This window comes from Aspergillus steynii (genome assembly GCF_002849105.1).
Source record: "Aspergillus steynii IBT 23096 chromosome Unknown P170scaffold_6, whole genome shotgun sequence".
Taxonomy (NCBI): Eukaryota; Fungi; Ascomycota; class Eurotiomycetes; order Eurotiales; family Aspergillaceae; genus Aspergillus; species Aspergillus steynii.
In genome coordinates, this window is record NW_020194403.1 from 1,845,143 (window position 1) to 1,865,633 (window position 20,491).

The 20,491-nt window shown below is 51.3% G+C and overlaps 10 protein-coding genes across 10 annotated transcripts; 5 read left to right on the forward strand and 5 right to left on the reverse strand.

Annotated features, from left to right (window-relative positions):
- Positions 1-200: 200 nt before the first annotated feature.
- On the forward strand, positions 201-4,588 carry P170DRAFT_388072 (GTPase-activating protein BEM3). Its single transcript, XM_024845828.1, has 3 exons — positions 201-496; positions 561-3,823; positions 3,887-4,588. Exons 2-3 carry the CDS (start codon positions 565-567, stop codon positions 4,486-4,488), a joined length of 3,861 nt encoding a protein of 1,286 aa, XP_024702293.1. The 5' UTR covers positions 201-496; positions 561-564; the 3' UTR covers positions 4,489-4,588.
- Positions 4,589-4,621: 33 nt separating this feature from the next.
- Positions 4,622-5,010, forward strand: P170DRAFT_230268 (uncharacterized protein). Its single transcript, XM_024842893.1, has one exon. It carries the CDS (start codon positions 4,754-4,756, stop codon positions 4,973-4,975), a length of 222 nt encoding a protein of 73 aa, XP_024702294.1. The 5' UTR covers positions 4,622-4,753; the 3' UTR covers positions 4,976-5,010.
- A 150-nt stretch (positions 5,011-5,160) lies between these two features.
- Positions 5,161-6,284, reverse strand: P170DRAFT_438704 (uncharacterized protein). Its single transcript, XM_024849664.1, has 2 exons — positions 6,065-6,284; positions 5,161-5,973 (listed from the first exon to the last, which is right to left on the reverse strand). The coding sequence occupies exons 1-2, from the start codon at positions 6,132-6,134 to the stop codon at positions 5,336-5,338; spliced, it is 708 nt and encodes a 235-aa protein (XP_024702295.1). The 5' UTR covers positions 6,135-6,284; the 3' UTR covers positions 5,161-5,335.
- A 203-nt stretch (positions 6,285-6,487) lies between these two features.
- P170DRAFT_457399 (18S rRNA methyltransferase BUD23) lies at positions 6,488-7,413 on the forward strand (the record flags this gene model as incomplete). Its single annotated transcript, XM_024851716.1, has 2 exons — positions 6,488-6,510; positions 6,597-7,413. The coding sequence occupies 2 exons, from the start codon at positions 6,488-6,490 to the stop codon at positions 7,411-7,413; spliced, it is 840 nt and encodes a 279-aa protein (XP_024702296.1).
- A 370-nt stretch (positions 7,414-7,783) lies between these two features.
- P170DRAFT_412451 (isocitrate dehydrogenase (NAD(+)) IDH1) lies at positions 7,784-9,798 on the reverse strand (the record flags this gene model as incomplete). The annotated part of the gene is made up of 5 exons (XM_024846932.1): positions 7,784-8,235; positions 8,292-9,195; positions 9,272-9,346; positions 9,416-9,476; positions 9,766-9,798. 5 exons carry the CDS (start codon positions 9,796-9,798, stop codon positions 8,148-8,150), a joined length of 1,161 nt encoding a protein of 386 aa, XP_024702297.1. The 3' UTR covers positions 7,784-8,147.
- An 815-nt stretch (positions 9,799-10,613) lies between these two features.
- P170DRAFT_477849 (mating alpha-pheromone PpgA) lies at positions 10,614-11,038 on the forward strand (the record flags this gene model as incomplete). The annotated part of the gene is made up of 2 exons (XM_024853509.1): positions 10,614-10,652; positions 10,763-11,038. The coding sequence occupies 2 exons, from the start codon at positions 10,614-10,616 to the stop codon at positions 11,036-11,038; spliced, it is 315 nt and encodes a 104-aa protein (XP_024702298.1).
- Positions 11,039-11,427: 389 nt separating this feature from the next.
- On the reverse strand, positions 11,428-13,098 carry P170DRAFT_438707 (uncharacterized protein). The gene is made up of 2 exons (XM_024849665.1): positions 12,558-13,098; positions 11,428-12,486 (listed from the first exon to the last, which is right to left on the reverse strand). The coding sequence occupies exons 1-2, from the start codon at positions 12,606-12,608 to the stop codon at positions 11,794-11,796; spliced, it is 744 nt and encodes a 247-aa protein (XP_024702299.1). The 5' UTR covers positions 12,609-13,098; the 3' UTR covers positions 11,428-11,793.
- A 246-nt stretch (positions 13,099-13,344) lies between these two features.
- Positions 13,345-14,705, forward strand: P170DRAFT_438709 (proteasome core particle subunit alpha 7). The gene is made up of 5 exons (XM_024849666.1): positions 13,345-13,394; positions 13,461-13,526; positions 13,583-13,741; positions 13,849-14,175; positions 14,228-14,705. The coding sequence occupies exons 1-5, from the start codon at positions 13,392-13,394 to the stop codon at positions 14,558-14,560; spliced, it is 888 nt and encodes a 295-aa protein (XP_024702300.1). The 5' UTR covers positions 13,345-13,391; the 3' UTR covers positions 14,561-14,705.
- Positions 14,706-14,718: 13 nt separating this feature from the next.
- Positions 14,719-15,665, reverse strand: P170DRAFT_230661 (lumazine synthase RIB4). The gene is made up of 2 exons (XM_024842895.1): positions 15,247-15,665; positions 14,719-15,186 (listed from the first exon to the last, which is right to left on the reverse strand). Exons 1-2 carry the CDS (start codon positions 15,369-15,371, stop codon positions 14,769-14,771), a joined length of 543 nt encoding a protein of 180 aa, XP_024702301.1. The 5' UTR covers positions 15,372-15,665; the 3' UTR covers positions 14,719-14,768.
- A 180-nt stretch (positions 15,666-15,845) lies between these two features.
- gfa1 (glutamine--fructose-6-phosphate transaminase (isomerizing) GFA1) lies at positions 15,846-18,513 on the reverse strand. Its single transcript, XM_024849667.1, has 6 exons — positions 18,430-18,513; positions 18,306-18,376; positions 17,981-18,212; positions 16,490-17,883; positions 16,273-16,434; positions 15,846-16,207 (listed from the first exon to the last, which is right to left on the reverse strand). Exons 1-6 carry the CDS (start codon positions 18,432-18,434, stop codon positions 15,987-15,989), a joined length of 2,085 nt encoding a protein of 694 aa, XP_024702302.1. The 5' UTR covers positions 18,435-18,513; the 3' UTR covers positions 15,846-15,986.
- Between the last annotated feature and the right edge of the window lie 1,978 nt (positions 18,514-20,491).

Consider the following 20,491-nt stretch of genomic DNA (forward strand, 5'->3'; position numbering starts at 1 on the left):
TCTCATCTCCGTGCTTCGATGCTCTCGTCCGTAATCCGTACTACAGAACCCTCTCTGGGGGCGGTTGGCGCCAGTCGAGTTTAGCGCCGGTCCAGAATTCTGGACCCGCGGCCCTTTCAACGCTGATTGACTGATTGTTCGGGCCGATTATTATTATTATTATGATGGAGCTTTGGCTCCTGAACAGACCATGTCTCATCTTATCTTCATCCCAACTCCGCCTCGTTGAAGTACTTCTCCTTTCTTCATTCTTCAACGGCGCCTTTGCCTTGGATTGCAGATTCGGGGGCTGTGCCCGTCGACTCGCTTCCATCCTTCTTCCCTTCCCCCTCCCCCCTTCTTGGATACGAAGATTCACCCTCGGTTTCCCCTCTGAGGTCAGCCTCTCGCAGAGCGCGCTGTGGCCCAGGCTGCATACCATCTCCCTATCTTTGCGTTCGACAGCCGACCCTTCTCAGCCAAACATCTCATGCCGTATTCTCGGCCATCCCATCTGGTACTCGCCAAATCTCCTCTACCGCATCCAAGGGACCGTTGCGTGGACCTAACCAGCATGATAGAGATATGAACGGCCGGACGGACGAGAATAAGGCGCGCCTAGCCTCACGCACCCCGGATTCGGCCCAGTCAGCCACGTCTTCCCCGATCTCACCCCTTAATTCTCAACGATCGACGCCGGGCGAGCGACCGGGGCAGCGCATAATGCCTCGGACTTCTTCGATTGATTCTGCGATATCGTCTCTCTCGTCCGCTTCCCAATCCCACAAGTCGTCGTTCGATGTAAGCGCATTGAGCCAAACGGACATTGGGAATCTAATAGCTACTGCCGGGTCGGCCGACGCGGTAATCAAGCATCTTCTGAAAGAAAAACATCATGCGGCGTCTCAAAATGCTCAGCTCTGGAGACTGGTCGACAAGCAGCGTACCCTCATTCTCGGGCTCAACAAAGACCTGGACCGCGCGTTGAAAGACAAGGAGCGCTACAAGAAAAAGGTGAAGGACCTGCAGAACTCAGCACCTCCGGTACCATTGGTGGAGGCTCAAACGAAACACGACAAGTCCACCAGAGGTAGAGAAGATTCTTCTATTCAGGGAGGTTCCAGGCAGTCACAGACAGTGGATCACGATGCCTCGGCTAGAGGAACCGTTTCGGGCTCCAAAATCCCTTCCACGGATCTAAGCCATGCCCAAGCGAAGGAGGGCCAGCCTCCCCTCGATTTTGCTGGCTCTCGCAGCTCGGCGAATCTGAACGAAGGTCCATCGACCAATCGTTCCCCCAGAGAGATCGGTCCGCCAGACGAGTCACAGACACCCCAATCGCTAGTGTTTTCGCGACAAGAGTTGTCAACAGCGAGTCCAAGCCTGGAAAGCCCCAGTCCTACCATTAAGGACTCAGTACCAAGCAGAGGAAAACCGCAGAGACTCCCTCACCCGGTCCGAAAGGCGCCTCCGGCGCCATTGAACCTCGGCCTATCAGAACACCGTTTGGCGGATCGTGCGGATGTTTCTGACTCCGAGTCTGAATATGAGGATATACTGTCCGTTGACGAACTGCCCATGGAGCGCGGGCGAAGGAAAACGAGGGATGATGATGATCGCGAGCGCGAAGCAGCCGTGCAAAATGAACGAAGTACGTTCGAATTCCCAGCAGGGAAAGAACTAGGAAAAACAGCTGGTAATGCACCTGGTCCCCGACAAGACTTACCGCAAATTGCATCACGTTTGGAAGAGCATGCGGCGAATCCTCACATTGGTCATGTGTCACCTCTAGGCTCTCATGCGGTCATGATGGCTTCCAAAAGCCCGGGCTTGCCGATCAGCCCCAGGCCGGAGGACCGTCCCCTCGGCTCACCCTTACCACGGATGCCCAGGGAGATGTCCGGCTCTTTGGCCACCATGCCCATGTCTTCCGGGGGCAATCTCTCTGGTCTAGCTCTGTCCCCCCGAGCTGGACAATACCAGAACCCTTTCACCTCGCCGGGCCCCGCTTCGCTTCCTTCTGACTCTGGGAACCGTGTCGTACCCTCAATCGATTCTGCAGTTCGAATTGATAGTCCTCGGTCGCCAGCCTTTAAAAACCAAGAGATCTATCAAGGCCTGATATCAGAAGAGTATCCGAACCTTCTCCTGTCCCCCAATGCCCTCCCTTTGGTTCAGGTGAGAGTATCGTCATCGCGGCTGCGGCCCTCTAGGAACAGCTACAACATGTCTAGACCCTCGGAAGAGGAACCTGTCTTTACCCTAGGCGTCTTCTCGCGTTCGGATAATGCGGAACTCTGGCGAGTAGAAAAGGTCATTGCAGCCCTCCCGCAGCTCGATCAACAAGTAAGGCAGCTCTCGGCCTTTGGGGCGAAGCTGCCGGATCGCTCCATATTCAACGGGCATTCCCCCGCCAAGGTGGATTCGAGGCGTGCTGCTTTGAATTCCTACTTCGAGGCTCTTCTCAATACGCCGATGGACGAGAATGCAGCGTTGACCCTGTGTCAGTTTCTCACAACCGACGCCATTGAGCCCCGGGATGATGAAACTAGCCTGTTAAAAGGCAAGCAACAGGCCGGTTCCGAGCTGCTACGTGGCCCGGATGGGAAGCCCCGAAAAGAAGGTTATTTAACCAAACGAGGCAAAAACTTTGGCGGCTGGAAGGCGCGGTATTTTGTTCTGCATGGCCCTGAGCTTAAGTATTTCGAATCCCCAGGTGGTCCCCACCTCGGTACGATCAAAATCTACAACGCCCAGATCGGAAAACAATCACAGAGCGCACACGGACAAAACGGGTCCCCTTCCCGAGCGGAGGAAGACGTTGATAATCAGTATCGCCATGCCTTCCTTGTCTTGGAGCCCAAAAAGAAGGACTCTTCAGCGCTGGTCAGACATGTTTTGTGCGCCGAGAGCGACGAAGAAAGAGACGCTTGGGTCGAGGCACTCCTGGAGTACGTCGAGGGCCAGTCGGAGACCGAAGGTTCTAATCATGGGTCGGCAAAGGGGCAAACACCCATCACAAGCAGGCCGCCAGTCAACGGCATCACTACCAAGTCTAACACGGTGTCTGGTGGAAGCAAGAAAGGGAGCCGGGGACTGGATGCTGCGGGCGCAGAAAGCCCCGATACGGTTCAGGGGTTTAGCTACGACGACGCTGTTCCTGCCGAGCCTCCCGTCTTTGGACCAGCTTCTGAACCGGGTCCTGCATCTCCTTCGCTCGTCCTCGGGGCCTCTCTGGAATCTGGAGATGCAAGTCAGATGGTGAATCCTTCGCCAGACATCAACCAACTCTCATCGAGGTTCATCTCGGGGCCCACCAATGGTGCGGTGATTCAGGATGCTGGTGCCTGGGGGAACAAGGCAGCCAATAGCGCTAAAGAGAAAAAGAGAAGCATCTGGAGCTTCCGTACCAGATCCTCAATTGATCTCGCCTCACAGCTGCACGCCAGCCATGATCTCCCAACATTACAGCACCATGGGAATACGTTGGGCGACAGAAAAGATTTTGTGAGACCGGTATTTGGAATTCCTCTGGCAGAAGCCGTCCAGTTCTGTGCGCCGCAAGGCACAGCTGTCGATCTGCCCGCTGTCGTCTATCGTTGCATAGAGTATCTCAAGGCCAAGGACGCGGCATCAGAAGAGGGAATCTTTCGGCTAAGTGGCTCGAATGTCGTTGTCAAAGCCCTCAAGGAACGGTTCAACACTGAAGGCGATGTTGATTTCTTGGCCGGTGATCAGTACTACGACGTCCATGCTGTTGCATCGCTTTTTAAACAATACTTGCGGGAGCTTCCTACAACGGTTCTCACTCGCGAACTTCATCTCGAATTCCTTCGAGTGCTTGGTAGGGCTATATATATCCTACCCTCTTCCTGTGAAGCTCCTGTACTAACGTCAGCTACGGTAGAACTTGACGAAAAGCAGAAAAAAATCGTTGCATTTAACTCGCTGGTTCACAGGCTTCCGAAACCAAACCTGGCCCTGTTACGGGCCCTGGTCCAGTTTTTGATGAATATTGTCAACAATTCGGATGTCAACAAGATGACCGTCAGGAACGTCGGCATCGTTTTCGCGCCGACACTCAACATTCCGGCGCCTGTCTTTTCAACGTTCCTCACGGACTTCGAAGACATCTTTGAGGAACCCCCAGGCTCCGACTCGAACGCAGCGGAACTGAACGCCAGTCATTTTATCTCCCCGGGAGACATTCGTTCGCCGCGCCGACAAATGTTCTCGGACATCCCAACGCCTACTGTCCGTGCACAAGAAGAGTCTGTCGATGGGTTCAACACGCCTCACGACGCTGGTTTCATTCCCACCCAGCCAACCTACGAGCACTCCAATCACAAACCGGACCCTGCGAATGAGGATGAAATGTATTCCCCTTCTATGTTAACACCAGCCAACGAGTCTTCTCGGTCCGCTAAGGCGAAACGAAGAGAAAGCTCAATGCTTTTTATGGAACTTGGCAATCAAGCCAACTCTCCCTCAATTTATCACAATGACTGAGGTTAGTTGTTGTGTGGCTAGCCTTCTAATACCTTTTCTCGGCTGACGGTGAATGCAGCCTACTTAATTCGCAACCCAACCACAACTCAGTAGCCATTCCGTACTGGTTTCCGTACAGAAAGTTTCTACAGCAGTCCTCTTTCTTTTCTTCTCTTTCCAAAGCTCCAGTATCGTCCTCCTATACTGCCTCCTCCTCTTCTTTCGATCACTTTCATTGTGGTTATTGTGGCTGATTAAGATCGATAATGATTTGAACGCAAATGAGATGACGAACACCCAAAGTCTGGCCACACTCGTTATCGATTGGCTTCCTAGTGATAGTACTGGTAATCTGTCGATACTTTATGCGCCTTGTTTCATGTGTCTTTTTTTTTTTTTTTTTCTGCCCCATTGTATTCGATGTAAGTTAATGGATCTTCTTCTCCCAGTAATTATTGCCATGATTTGTACAGATGCGTGCGCTGGCCTTTTCCCCCACAGTTCATAAATAATGTTGAAAAATGAATATACCCATACCCTGGCTTAATGTTACTTCGATGCCTCCAACAGGGACCCTCTTTCAGTAAACCAATATTTCTTAGCATGTAGACGACTAGACCGGAGCCTCTATCAAAGGCAATTGTCCGTCCTTGTGTGTCAACAAACATTGGGAGGTTCATAAGGACAGATGCTCCTAGGGTTGCGGTCATATATATAGCTCTCCCCTCCCCGTTTTTTATGATTCATTTATAAAATGGAAAAGATAGAGTCACAATGATAATTAAATAACAACGGTAGCTGATTCGAACTAGAGAAGAGAGCGAGGGCACGGCAGTGTTCCATCGGTCTTACCTGGTGCACAAGCAATTTAGAATCTTTTAGAGTGATCTCCTTTCCAGAAACCCATTAGTTCACCGTTCTCCCTGACCCAATCTCGAGTTCCGTCCACCAAAGCCTTTGCCATACCCTTATTCTTGCTCTTCCCCTCCGATGAGAGCGCATTATTAGCGAAGCCAGCAGTCGAGACATGCTCGCCCGTAGCATACTCGGAACCCATACTAGGCAGGATGTTGTCACCCGCGCTGAGACTAACAAAAAGTGAAAAAGGCACCAGCCAGACACAGAGCCCAAAGTAAGACGCAACCTCGGTGAAGGTCGGCATGTCATCCACATCGACCTGATAAGGGTTGCGCCAGTTCGTTCCGGCGCGTGACGTGGGTAGCGGTCTGGAAAAATGGCGAAACCAGAGCCAGTGGTTTAGTCCGACAAGGACACATGACAGAACAAAGAGGGGGTCCGATAGTTTGACAATAGGGAACCGTCGTAAGTTGCTGGCGTAGACCAGGTGTGATCCGATGCTGAGGAGAGACAAGGAGAGCGGGAATCGATCGACAACAGACAGAAGGATTTGGATGAGAACGACGCCGTAAATCAACCGAGTCAATAGTCGGCGGGCGAGGACGGTGTGTTCCTCTACGAGTTCGGACAGGTAGTAGAGTCCCGAGGCTGAAAGAAAGCGTCAGCATCCGTGCCGGTGAGTCATTGTGACCGAGAAAAAGGCCAGGTCTGGAGGAGTTTCATGACCTGAGCGCCTTACCTATCGCAAGCGTCAGAAAAGAGAATCCCACGATAACCCCCAGGTATCCAAGCAACGGCAGTACCCACATACTGCCGAGGACAGTGTAACGGACGGGGCCAAAGTTGCAGAAGTCGAAAGTTGCGGGGGGAAAGAAACAGAAACCCCGCGGGGAGGTAAAGAGGCGAGCGCGCGTGAAATCCGACCAGAAAACGGGATGGGGGGAAGCCCTCGATCACTCAAGAGCCATGATAAACACCGTGTGGAGAGGCGGATGGTGGACGGAAGATGGCCAGACTGCACCGGCGGCGGAGGAGGGTGGCATTTACCTTGCGGCCTGAGGCAGCAACCGCGTGCCGAATCTTCGGCCGTTCAAGAGAAGCCAAATTTTTGCCTCTCGATTCTTGCCCAGAAAGACCTCATATTACTGGCTCCGGCTTCATCATGTCGCGCCCCGAAGATGTCCTGTAAGTGTCACTCCCAGTTCGATGTCTTGATCGACCTTTGATTTTTCTTTACTTCTCCGCCGTCTCTAACCACTTGCCCCGCGAAGGCCTCCGGACCTCTTCTATGATGATAATGAATCACGAAAATACACTACCTCCTCGCGCATCCGTAACATCCAGGCTGATATGACGAATCGGGCGCTGGAACTCCTCGATCTCAAATCCCCATCACTCATCCTGGACCTTGGCTGTGGCTCCGGACTTTCTGGTGAGATCCTTTCCCAAGTGCCTACCGAGCACGGTGGGCCGCATACCTGGGTTGGGATGGACATCTCGCCCAGCATGCTGGATGTCGCTCTCCAGCGAGGCGTCGAGGGCGATCTCTTCCTTGCCGATATCGGCCAAGGGGTCCCGTTCCGACCTGGTTCATTTGACGCAGCCATTAGTATCAGTGCCATCCAATGGCTCTGTAATGCAGAAACAAGCGACGTCAGCCCCGAGGGACGACTACGTCGGTTTTTCGAAGGTCTGTATGCCAGTCTTCGGCGTGGAGGACGTGCTGTCTGTCAGTTCTACCCGAAAAATGATGCGCAGCGAAGCATGATAAGTGGCGCTGCTATCAGAGCCGGCTTTGGGGCCGGAATCCTGGAAGATGACCCTGGGACCAAGAACAGTAAATTGTATCTTGTTTTGACAGTTGGCGGAGGCGGCTTGCAGGGCGACATCACAGGTGTTGTGCATGACATGGACGACGTCAATGTTCTGGATGCCAGGAAAAGGGCCATGGAGAACGGCAGGGCTTCCACCTCCAAGAAAGGGGACAGGGCTTGGATCATGCGGAAGAAGGAGCAGATGACAAAGAAAGGCAAGATCGTGAAATCAAATTCCAAATACACGGGCAGGAAACGGCGGCCCGCGTTCTGAGTATACCTTGATCGATTGGTTGACTTTGCTCACCAAATATCTACCATCCTTTCATTGGACCTCTTTCGCGGGAAAACAACACCTTAAGTTGAACCAGAGTATTAAAGCTTCTGCATCGAGGGATTTCAGCTCTAGTGCGACTAGCAACAAACCACCGATCGATCCAGTCTGCGAAGGTGTTATGAACGAACGACCTGCACTAAGTGGACGGGTCTCAGCAGTCTTAACTCTAGTTAGTTTTCCCGCGCCTATTTGCCTTGTATTCTCATGACCTAACAGGTCGGTACATCAGGGGCACGAGAGACACTTGGATACTTTCTACTTCTAGGAGGAATGGACTGGCTGGAAGTGCCCGCAGAATCGATTGAGACACCGCCCCCCCCCCGACTTGAACAGAGCCTAGTATCTTCAATTCCCCCAAGGACGGCTTGCCATGACCGCAACTCGAGATAAAGCTACTCAAGTCGAACAATAATTAGACAAGGATAGAGTTCTAATTCCCAACGTTACTATGTAATTGTACACACATCCTTACCCCCCTCCCTCATAGTTGTCTATGGCAGTAGCAATTGTGTAACAGGATGCCCCCGATTGTTGTTCTAGTGTAAGATGATACCGAGCAGGGAGGTGTATTTGGAATAGTCAGCACGACCCTCCAAAGCATCATGCTGCCTTATACAACCTCTCGATATCGTCAAAAAGAATCGGGCCGTGAGAGCGCGGAAGCCGATTATTTACAGGGCAGTCTCCATTTTATCCAGGACGGCTCTGGTGAACTCGTGCGTGGTCGCCTGTCCGCCCATGTCACGAGTCCTCGTTTTGCTAGAAGGGCCGTGTGTCAGCACAGGCACAGATGTGTAGAGTTGCGGTTCACCTACCCTTCGCCGATCACGTCGTACACGGCCTTTGAGATTCTGTTGGCGTGGTCATCCAAGCCGAGATGACGCAGGAGCATAGATCCGGAGAGAATCATAGCACTTGGGTTGGCCTGGTCCTTTCCTTTGATGTCAAGGCCGACATGGCGGCATCCGGGTTCAAACACGGCCACATCCCGGCCCATGTTGCAACCGGGAACCAGACCCGGACCGCCAACAAGAGCAGCACCGACGTTAGAAAGGATGCCGCCGTAGAGGTTAGGCATCACCATCACGTCGAACTGCTGGGGTCGCGAGACAGCCTGCATGGATGCATTATCAACGATCATGTCGTTGACCTCGAGGGTCGGGTAGTTTTCGGCAACCTTGTGGAAAGTGCTGCGGAACAAGCCATCGGCGAGTTTCATGATGTTGGCCTTGTGGATACAAGTCACCTTCTTTCGGTTGTTGGCAAGGGCAAAGCCGAAAGCAAACTTGGCGATGCGTTCGGATTTGGCACGAGTGATGATCTTTAGGGATTCAACAACTCCCTGCACAGACTGATGCTCGAGACCCGAATATTCACCCTCGGTGTTCTCACGGATGATGCAAAGATCCACGTTCTCGTGACGTGTCTGATAACCCGGGATGTTTTTGATAAGAACGATCGAGGCGAAGATATCGAGTTCCTGACGAAGAGCAACATTGAACGACTGGTGACCCGAGCGCTCAACTGGAGTATGGAGGATTCCCTTGAGACCCAACTTGTTGCGGCGCAGAGATGCGATCGATTCCTTGAAAAGCTCTTCCGAATGTTTGTTGCCCGTATCCACACCACTGACATCTACCTGCTCCCATTCGATGGGCACATTGTCGGCCTTGAAGATTGTCTTAACCGACTCGGCAACTTCGGCGCCAATTCCGTCACCTGCGTGAGCGCAAAAGCGAAGATGTCAGCAAAACAATGCGCAAACTGTTGAGGAGGGCCGGAAAATCAGACATACCTGGAATGAGAGTGACGGTGTATTTACCGCCATACTTGGTGGGCTTGAAAATATCCGACTGGACACTAGCAAAAGCTGAGGATTGGCAAGACGATAAGTCAGTCCTTCGTGATCACGGCAGGCAGAACAGCAGGTAAAACGCACATCGAACCGGGATAGAAGAGCGAGCAAGCGAAGTCGTCACGGCCGCACGGCGGAGGAAAGACTAATTTTCAGTGCCGGGTTAATTCCTCACCCAAAACGAACCGCAAAATCCATATGGAGGGGAATTTAAACAAGAAAAGAGAAGGGGGTGGGACTAGGGGAATAGAAGAAATAAGATATGAAAGATTTAGATAACATGGGAAACAGAACATCGAAAGGGGACGGGGGGAAAAATTCGATTGGGCATCGGGATTGACCTCGTGGCGGTAATTATCGGACGGAGGGATGTGGTGTAGTGCATGATCCAAGACAAAGGACAGGCAGAACGATGAATTGATAGGTTGACTTACCTGCGCCGACTGCGCGGTCCTCAAAGAAAACATTTTCGGCAGGTGAGGGAGAGGAGATGGGTATACAAGTATCCGTGGGGAGAGACGGGGGTGGGAGTGCAGGGAAGAAAGAAACGAGGATGGGAAGAAACGGGGGTGGATAGCAGCGAGCGATGCACGAGACACCGGAAAAGGCGGCGGATCCTCTCGGCATCCATCGCCAATTGTTCAATCACAGCGCATCAATGATCCCGGCCCGATCTTATCTTGGATTTGATCATCAACCATGATGAACGTTTTCGCTACATCGGTCGGAATCTCCTCTCTCTCTCTCTCTCTCTCTCTCTCCCTCTCTCTCACTTCCCAACATTCCGTTCACCCGGTCGCCCCGATGCCTCGGCCACGCTTACCTCTCTGGTATATCAATCAATGGCTTTTATTCACACTGCTTGCTCCCATTGACTTCCTTGATTGATGGCCTATTAGGGTGCCGAGTTTCTTTCAACGCTCCACGGGCTCGAGAACGGTACTTATTCATCGACACCTTTGACGATATCCACCAACGATCCATATGGAGGTCGCTTTCTTCTTTGTCTATAGAACGCTTATTGAAGATGCGCGATCAGCCGGGCTCCACCCTTGTGGTAAGATGCATATGCACCAGATCTAGCCCGGCTTTATTGCATTCTATTGAGTGTTGATTTCCTTGATATTTCGTCAATCGATCTCTTATTCACAAAGGAGATGTACCCATTCTTCCTTCGCCATACAACTATCCCCGATATGCACATGAATAAGATACGTGCATTATCGACCAGGTGCAAAATGGAGTCGAAAATTCTCGGTTGACAGCCTCCGACTCATATATAATGGACCTGATCCTCGACTATATCGTGCTGCTGTTGACAGTGAACGATACACAGTGCTTTAGGACAAGAACAGATCCTCTCTACCAAAAAATCCCTTCATTTGCCTTGTTTGATCTTGAGTTCTCACTTGACTCCGTGAAAAAATGAAGCTTATTACTTTCGTTTTGGCCACCCTTGCCGCGACAACCGTGCAGGCTGGGACCTTGCAGAAATGGTGTCATCTTCCCGGTCAACCCTGTGCTATGCTTAAGCGAGCAGCCGATGCCACCGGAGAAGTTCGTCGTTCAGCCGATGCCCTCGCCGAGGCAATGGCCGATGCATCCCCGGAAGCCGTTAGGGTCAAGCGAGCAGCCGCGGCCGTCGATGAATTCAAGCGTTCTGCGGACGCCCTTGCGGAAGCCATGGCGGCCATTGACGAGGACTAGAAAGGTCTGCTTTTCATATCACTACGCCCCGATGAAAATCTACTCACTGTCATGGCTCTAGTCAACCCAGCCGGCCTGGAGGGTATCTATCGCCTTGATCCATTCCCAGATTGGATAAGCCGAGGGCCGTTGAGATACATGCACCATGACCGTGACACTCTTTATTCAAGCAGATTACTCAAGAGATATTTCTCTTCGGTCGTTGCAGTCATTGTTTTATCTTTCATTATTTTTGAGTTAAGGGAAGCTTTGGGTGGATCACTGAAAGAAAAGAGACAAAAAGAGAGAGGACGTGTTGTTTAGAATTGCAACCAATCTTCTGTGTTGTTCGGTACAGGGTTAAGGATCGGAACGATCATTCAACACGTGTGGTAGTACAACACAGTGGTTTTATTTTTGGTCATTACGCTTGACAGCAGCTTATGTCCTTTGACGAGGTCTAGGTTGCTGAAGTAGGAAATGAAAAATCCCATCAAAAACTCATGTTCAAGCGAAGACTATACCTTGCTTGTAGGCATCTGATCTTGACCTATGTATAGACCCATTTCTGTATACCATCTCACATGACGAAAATCACAAATGTATAGCGCCATGACCACTTTAGTAGTTAGAAGAACAAATTTCTGATAATTCACGGCATTTCAAATCCCTAGAAGATGATAACGAATGCGGATTGGGTCCCTCCTCGATTCGAGTCACAGACTGCACCTATCGTTATAGCATTGGGGTCCGAATACGCACAATCTGCTTGTTGCTCACACCACTCCTGACCCTCCAATACCATAAACAGGATCGTTTGCGATCTTGTATGGTGCCCCAGTGGTAGGTTCAACCGTTAACGACATGAATGCATGAGCTCTCTGCTCACAGTCTTTCTGGTCAATATCGTCATAGCCGGAAACCATATAAGGCTCGGCGTATCGGTGACCATCATCATTATTATCACCCTGAACCTGATCGCACATCTCGACATCGTAAAAGTGAGACGGCTGCATTGTTTGGTTAGGCGCAGTACGAGTAGGTCGATCTGCCAGGTTTCGAGCATGACCTCCCTCCATGGTTTCAGCAATACTCAAAGAATTTGCGGGGCATATTTGCCACATTTGAAGCAATCGGGCGCGTTGGTCTGGCATCGCATGTTCAAAGAGCCGACGTTGCATTGATGAAAGGGATGAGGGATCAACGTCATGACTCATCAGTATCCCGTCCAACCTGGTCGGGTCAGAAGACATTAGAACGTGCCCCTTCTGGGCGCCATCAGGAGTACCCCCATGAGCTACATGCGAAGAGTGATGATAGTGCTGTGTAATACTGTAGACGATGGGGAGCGGGGCTTGCGAAGATGCGCCGGACGGCGTTTGGGTTGCTGCCATAGTCATCTGTCTGGCAAACCGCGCCACAAGATCTTCTTGCTCGCCCAGGTCATCTTCAGATCTTGGAATATCGTACTAGATACCTCGTCCCGGTGAGACACCCAAAAGACAAAGAATAGGCTGGTGAAGGTAGAAGAAGTAATTACCTGGTTGCAGGCTGAGTAACCGACCTTGTCGGCTGTTGGAGTGGGGTCCATGGGTGACTTCCCCCATATTTGATTTCCAGACAAGGTATACAAAGACATGCCTAGGACTGGATAAAGTGAGGCCGGCCGGGGATGGATGTCCAACAAGGTATGAGTGCGGTATGTTGTTGTTGTTGTTGTTGTTTGGTTGGGGGATACTAGATAGAGGGTGGTGACGGGGCAGATCGGTGGTCAGTCTGGCTTGAGATATACACCTGGCTGGGGATAGGCAGTGAGTCGAGCCAGAACAGTGAGCGAGATGCGGGTATAGAATGTAGAGCCCATTGCATTTGGGTGAAGGGCGGCGATGGTTTAATAGAGAAAGGTCAAGGAGGGGCTGTAGATGCCCGAAGGTGCAATGTTCGTTTCGGGCAGTCAAAGAGAAGGTCAGTCATTATTGGGACCGGCCTAAGTGTAGAGTTAGTGTACTCCACATCCAAGCGCAGCCGCAGAGCCATATCAGATACGAACGCAACGTATCCAACGATGACGTGCATCTCAGCAGGCGGCAAGGAAGCAGAAATGGCTGCTGGCCCGGGAGAGTCCTCGGCCAGGTCACATGACCCTAACAGGCAGACGCCCCGTGACGCGAGCTCAGCTACCAAGCGGTTCCGACGTAGCGGTGGTTCCTACCCGCCCGTACTACTACTAATACACCTACCTACCAACGAATTGTATCTTATCTGCGGGAGCTCCCTGCTTCTTCCCAGACAACCTTTGCCCCTTCGTTTTCTTACTAGTAATATAGAACCTATCATCCGCTCAAAGCCTACTTCGAATTGATCGCTACTCATCATGGTTTGATTTCACCTCTCATCCTGAACTCTCTTGGCCAGATATGGGACTAACGCCCGAACGATCCAGACGTCCATCGGCACAGGCTATGATCTTTCCAATTCAGTCTTCTCTCCTGATGGTCGCAACTTTCAGGTATCTCATGCAACTGTGCCAACGTGCTGGGGACACCTGTTAATCCTTTTGCCCAGGTTGAATACGCAGTCAAGGCGGTCGAAAATGGGGGAACCGCCATTGGTATCAGGTGCAAAGATGGCGTTGTGCTGGCGGTAGAAAAGATTGTCACCAGCAAGCTTCTAAAGCCGGGCGCAAACAAAAGAATCGCAACGGTGGACCGCCATGTCGGTGTTGTAAGTAACCCCGGGCCAACAAGACTGAGCTGGATTGGATATCTAGGCGAACCATGCATCGTAACGTGGGTTTTTGTGCTGACCTTTGTGGACGGCTCTATCTTTAGGTATCTGCAGGCCTTGTTCCCGATGGCCGGCACTTCGTTTCTCGGGCTCGAGATGAAGCTTCCTCGTGGAGAAATGTATACAAGGGGCCTATTCCCGTCTCTGCGCTATCGAACCGCCTTGGCAGCTACGTCCAGGCGTACACTCTTTATTCCAGCGTACGACCCTTTGGTGTGACTGCCATCATCGGCGGCTGGGATTCGGAGGCTGAGCTGGCTGTCGACGGTCAGGTTGGAAGTGGGCCGACTTCAGGGTCTGGCGGACGGGTGGAAGGAGCTAAAGCTGGTGGGCCGGGTCTATATATGGTTGAGCCGAGTGGTCTCTACTGGGTAAACGTCTCCTGATTCATCTCCCCGGATTTAGCTGCTAACTTTACCGAAGGGCTACTATGGCGCTGCCACCGGGAAGGGAAGGCAGACGGCCAAAGCGGAGCTTGAAAAACTAGATCTGGCCTCTGGTGGTCTGAACCTGGCTGAAGGTGTCAAGGAGGCTGCTCGCATCATCTACGTTGCCCATGAAGACAGCAAGGACAAGGAGTTCGAGCTTGAGATGTCCTGGATCAGCTCACTCGATGGGCCCACGAAGGGCAGACACGAAGAAGTACCGAAGGAGCTCCTCGAAGAAGCTGAGACAGCAGCCAAAAAAGCCTTGGAGGGGGATGATGAGGAGGGAGATGAGACGACGAAAGATGAGAGCGAGCGAATGGAGGAATAGAGAAAAACTGAACACGGGCACAAACGGATACCATTGCCATCTGCTACGTTTCTTCCCTAGCATCTTTCTATTCTGTCGGTTCAATCCCCTTTGCCAAAGGAGCAAATAAACATTTCGATTTCACAATGGACTTTGTCAATAATACATAAACCATTAGCCACGCACTCCCGTCTGCCCTGCGTAGTTTGGGGGGAAGCGGATATCGTTCCTAAACGATCCGGCCTTCAGCCCAGTCTCTCCTTTTGGCCCCGAGTTCGACGGCGGCATTGCCCCAATCCTCTCCATGATTGTGCATGCCCTTCGTGCCGAGACCAGCCCGTTCCAGACCCTGCTCTTCGTTAAGCACGGTAAGAACCCCAAAGATAACGGGGACCCCGGTTTCTAATTGAACACGCATTAATCCGTGGGACACGGCATCTGCGATGTATTCAAAATGCATCGTCTCGCCTTTGATCAAAACACCGATGGTGATGATGGCATCAAAGGGGCGGGTCGCAACCGGGGCGGGCGACTGGGGTGACGACTTGCTGAGGTCCGCGGTGGAGGAGGACAGGAGGTCGGTGGCACTGATCCCTCCAGCGGAAGAGGAGCCCTTGGCAGCCTGGAGCTGGGAAGCAGCGTAGAGACTGTATAGGCGCAGGGAATTGTCAGACCAGCCGGTGAGTCCGATGCGGGGTAATGCTTACCGCTGGGCCGCAAAAGGGAGTTCGTAGCTGCCGGGAACGGTGAGAGTCGTGATGTTCTCGTCCGTTACACCGGCAGCGAGCAGACTTTTCTTGGCCCCTTCAAGAAGAGGTCCAATGATGCCCATGTTCCATCGGGCGTGAACGATCGCAATCCTCAGGCCCGAACCTACACAGCGGTGAGGGGTAAGCGAGTGGGCGAGAGGGACGCCAGAGTAGGATCAGAAACTTCTCACCGTCATAGGTTTCGGCAGCTCCGGGTCCTTTCAACGAGGCCATGTTGAGTGAATGGGCTGAAAACAGAGAGACGAGGGTAAATCACTACCGGAGTCTGGCTGCGCTTCGAGGTGTTCGAAGTCCACGGTGGGGAATATAGGGACGGGGACAAGCTTGATTACATACGCCGTATTCCGCCGGGCTTCCCGTGCTCTCGACAAATACCATTTCTTCCGCGCGGCTACGCCCTTTGAGGTAAGCATGCAGTGGTCTGTAGTACCCAGTAGACCTCGGCTAAGGGTCCCTGTGTCTTCGATGTAGCGAAAACGATCTATTCCCCGGCTTTTGCGCGGTGGGCTTACGAAAAGGCATACGCATATATGGAGGCCTGTAACTATTGCATTCTTCTGGTCATAAGGAAACTAAACGAAAAACCATGTAAGAATCAAAAATATCACCAAGGTCCTACCCTACCCTATAGGTTCGCGAGCCCACCTGCTGGAACATGCATCCTCAATACGGTCGGCTTACTCCACGGTGACAGACTTCGCGAGATTGCGAGGGAAGTCAACGTTGAGACCCTCCAGAACCGCCAGCCAGTACGAAACCAACTGTAGCGGGATAACATTCAGCAGACCTTGCAGGCAATCAACGGTCTTGGGTACTTCAATCTTGTCCGTCTGGGCAGTGGAAAACTCCGGGTCGTCGTGGTTGCAGATGACGATGGGGCGGCCACCTCGAGCAATGACTGCCGGGACGTTAGTGATATGTCGATCTGGGTAAACATAGACATGGGCAATGATTGGAACCGACCTTGCTGATAAGCGTTCAAGGATTTGGTAAAGATGTTGTCCCTTGTCAAGATCATGATGATAGGCAGGTTTTCATCGACAAGAGCGAGAACACCGTGCTTCAACTCACCCGACATAACAGCCTCGCAGTGAAGGTAGGAGATCTCCTTGATCTTCAGGGCACCTAAAATTTTGTCAGCGTCACCTATTGTGGCCATGCAGATCGTCCGGCAGCATACCTTCGAGGGCTGTGGGGAATTGACTTCCCCTTCCAAGCAGAAGAAGACTCTTCTGGTTCTTGAAGAAGTTCGCGCACATCTGCTTGATTGGTTCGTTCAGCTTCAGAATCTCCTTGAATTGCTCAGAAACCAGGGCAAGACCCTGCATGATCTCCTCCCGTCTCTTCTGCTTGGACGCCCGATCCTCGCTGAGAGAGAGAGCGAACATAACCATGGCGACGAACTGAGAGGTATAAGCCTTGGTAGAAGCAACACCAATCTCAGGGCCGGCATTAATGTGGACACCGCAGTGTGTCAGAAGGGAGATGGCAGATCCAACGACATTGACAATACCAACGGTCAATGCCCCCCGCTCAAGGCAGTACCGGAGAGCCATGAGCGAATCCGCTGTTTCACCGGACTGGGAAACAAAGACGCAGGTGTCATCACGGAAAACAGGAGCTTGTCTATCCAAGAAATCAGAGGCAAGTTCCACCGAAATAGGAATTTCGGTAAGTTCCTCGAAAACTCCACGCACAGCCATGCATGAGTGATAACTGGTTCCGCAGGCAACGAAGATGATTCTTCTGCAGCGGCGAATGGTAGAAATGTATTGTCGGAGACCACCAAGCGTGACCTGTTTGTTGGCAACGTCAAGCCGACCTCTCATAGTGTTCACGACAGACTCCGGCTGCTCAAAAATCTCCTTCTGCATGAAGTGATCGAATTTACCCTTCATGATCTCCTGAAGTTCGAGTTCAATGGTCTGGATGGCTCGAACGTTGGAGGTGCCATCATCCTTTGTCAGTCGATGAATGTTCAGCTGTCCCTCATGCACATGGGCGATATCGTCATCTTCGAGATAGAGCACCTTCTTGGTGTGTTCGACAATAGCAGAAGGATCAGAGGACAGGAAAAACTCTGCGGGCTGCGGGACACCATCGTCGGACAGGAAAGCACGGGACTGCGACCGATGCAGCAGCGATTTGTCGGGAGGGGCAAGGAGCCCGGTGGCTGACTTCTTGATGGCGACATTCTGAGAAGCCTGCTCCGCGGGTAGCGGGCCATCTTCCGAATATTCAACATCCACGAAGTCCACCTTCATCTTCTTTGATGTCCTCACTCCAATCACAAGAGGAGATCCTTTGCGAGCGGCGATGACTTCGTGGGGATAATGGACAGATTTGATCAGGAGACCGAAGGCACCCTCAAGCTCCTTCACAACAGCCTTGGCCAGGACCGTGAACTCAATGTCTGGCTGCTGGTCAAAGAGGTATTTTGTGAGCTTGGCAATGCATTCGGTGTCGGTTTCCGTCTCGAAGCGGAAACCCTTGGTCTCAAGCAAAGCCTTCAGCTCCTTGTAGTTGGTAATGATTCCGTTGTGAACGATGGAAAACTCCCAGTTCAGATCAGACCTACATAAACACCAGACTGTATCAGTCTATGATTTGTAGCCAATGTTGCATCAAGAAAGGCGGCATATGCACTTGGAACTGGCAAATGAGCCCTTACCTGTGGGGGTGGCAGTTTTGGCGGGAAGGCGTTCCGTGAGTGGCCCAGCGAGTGTGGGAGATACCAGCATGGGACTCGAACGACTTCGTCAGATCAGGCTTAGACTCCTCAATGAGCTGCTTCAATTTGGCGACCTTGCCAACCTCCTTAAAGGCGCAGACTTCGTTTTTCTTGTTGCCATCGACGGCAAGACCCGCAGAGTCATAACCGCGGTACTCAAGTCTGGACAAGCCTGTTTCTGGTTAGAACCTCCAATTTGAGAAGACCACCAAGTCGAGAAGAGCAACGATCGCGGAGGATGGCAGCAGAATAGAAGGACACCTACCATTGAGCAAAGTATCGATGATATATTTACGATCTCTCTCGACCAGGTAGTTGATGTAGCCGAAGATGCCACTGTCGATGGTGAGTCTCCCGAGCTTAGTTTCAATATCTATTTTGAACCATACCACATTTTGAATCAAAGAAAGGCAGATGGCGTGATGAAGAGACGAACGATGAGAGATGAGACCGACTTCAGGTAAACGTGCGGTCTAAGTCGGGGTTCAAATGCCTGGAGCGTAAACAAACAATTCCCGCCGGGAGAGGTGAGGAGGGAGCAAGGAGAGCGTACCAGGATGAACTTGATTGAGGGAGGCCAAGAGGGAACACAGTGGTAGCGAGGAGGGGGGGAGGGGGTGCTTAAAGAGGATGGAGGGTGGATGGGAGGGACGAGGAGAGAGAACAAGGAGGGGGAGGAATGTTGAGCAGGATCGACAATCAGTTGGAAGGAGGGAGGGGGGAGCTGCTATGTTTTATGTTGTGAGATCGGCCCACAACAACACACAGACCTTATTAAACACTGGGCCTTAAGGTAGGAAGCTACTACGGGAGGTATTATTAGTCCCAGGAGGCAATGAATCGTTATTCAATCCGGCAAAGAGCCAATAATGCGCCCCTTCTGCGCCTCACACAGTCTATCGGCATGTCTCACTCGTGATTCGGGTCAAGACCCATACGCCCATATGGCTTGGGAGTTGGAACAAGTCGCGGTCCCTTCTCTAACCATTAATGGTCAATGATCCCCACTTGGGAGGGAAGAATATTACTATTATTGTTGCTATTAGTCAATTAATTCCGACCATAGTTACTGGGTTGCTATTTATGACCTTTTTTTCCCCTTTTCTATTTTTCTTTTTCTTTGAATTTCTTCTAATTTTTGTTTATTTTTTTAAAAAAAAAATCTGTCTTTTGGAAACCCCCCCCCCCCTCCTTGGTCCTTTTTCTTCTATGGAGTCTAGAGGAAGCTCTTTGCCAATTACAACACCTGTACGGAGTGTTCCGACAATAGTGCAATCCGGGAAGTCAAATAATATTCGACGTATGCAACCAAGCTTCATTAATATTGGTTAAGTTATGAGGGGGGATTTGTTTGTTCGTACGGAGGAATACAAAAGTTTTGCTGCTTGTACGAGGCAATTGCGTGCCGGATTATAAAAATAGTAGTTGATGTCTGTCATAATCAAGCAACCTTACCCAGGCACTACATAAATACCTACTACTGCGTACATCGTACTAGGAGATAAGGTCATCGCTTGGTACCCTAGTGAGTTTTTCGCATGAAGGAGAATTTCTTGCCGCTCTCTTAGCTTCGTTCGTCCGTTGCGTTGTTACTATTTTTAAGGGTCGGCATAAGCTACCGCGGTTCTCACTGCTGGCCTCACGTCCAGTGGTAGAATATTCGAATCGAACTTGTCCCGATATAAACTTTTTTTTGACACAATCCAGTTAGACCTATTTTTCCATTCGTCCTTCTCTTTCGAAGACTGCCCGGGGAATTAATAGGCTCCCTGCCTTTTTGGTTACTCCATGTAATCTCGTTTATTCTCTCTCTTCCCCAATCCAAAGCGAGAGAGGAGGCAAGAAAGGAAAGGAAAGCAAAAAAAAAGGGGAGGGGGGGGGATAGATCATAAAGAATTTTTATTTTTATTTTATTTTTATTTTTTTTTTTTTTTTATTTATTTTTATTTTTTTTTTAAAAAAAAAAAGATCAAAATTATCCCATGCACTGGTAGAGTCCCGACTAAGCAGGGGCTGTATGATATGGGTGTAGAATGTAGATACTTACTCCGGAGTAAGTGTTGTCCAAGTATACTACCCATCTGTCCTTCCCGGTCCCTTGCCATGCTCGAGAGATAGGTACCCGCTCCGCCAGGCCACTGGTCCGGCACTCCGGCGGCTGAAGATGGTTCCGGTCATCTGGGGATTGATGGCATTTTTGGATGTGACACAAGACACATTGCAGTCCATTGGGAAGGCCTGACTGACGTCAGCACCCGATAAGATAGGGACGCCCGTAACGGGAGTCGGGAACCGCAAGGGGGAAAACAGAAGAATCCGAAGGGTGGCCAAAAGGATGAGAGTCGTCGACGTGCGGTGGATGATTCTCTAACGAATCGGCTGGCAAGGTTTCATGGGCAATGTCGGGTTGACAGATACTGAGACCAAGATAACTGACGGATTTCGGGGTGA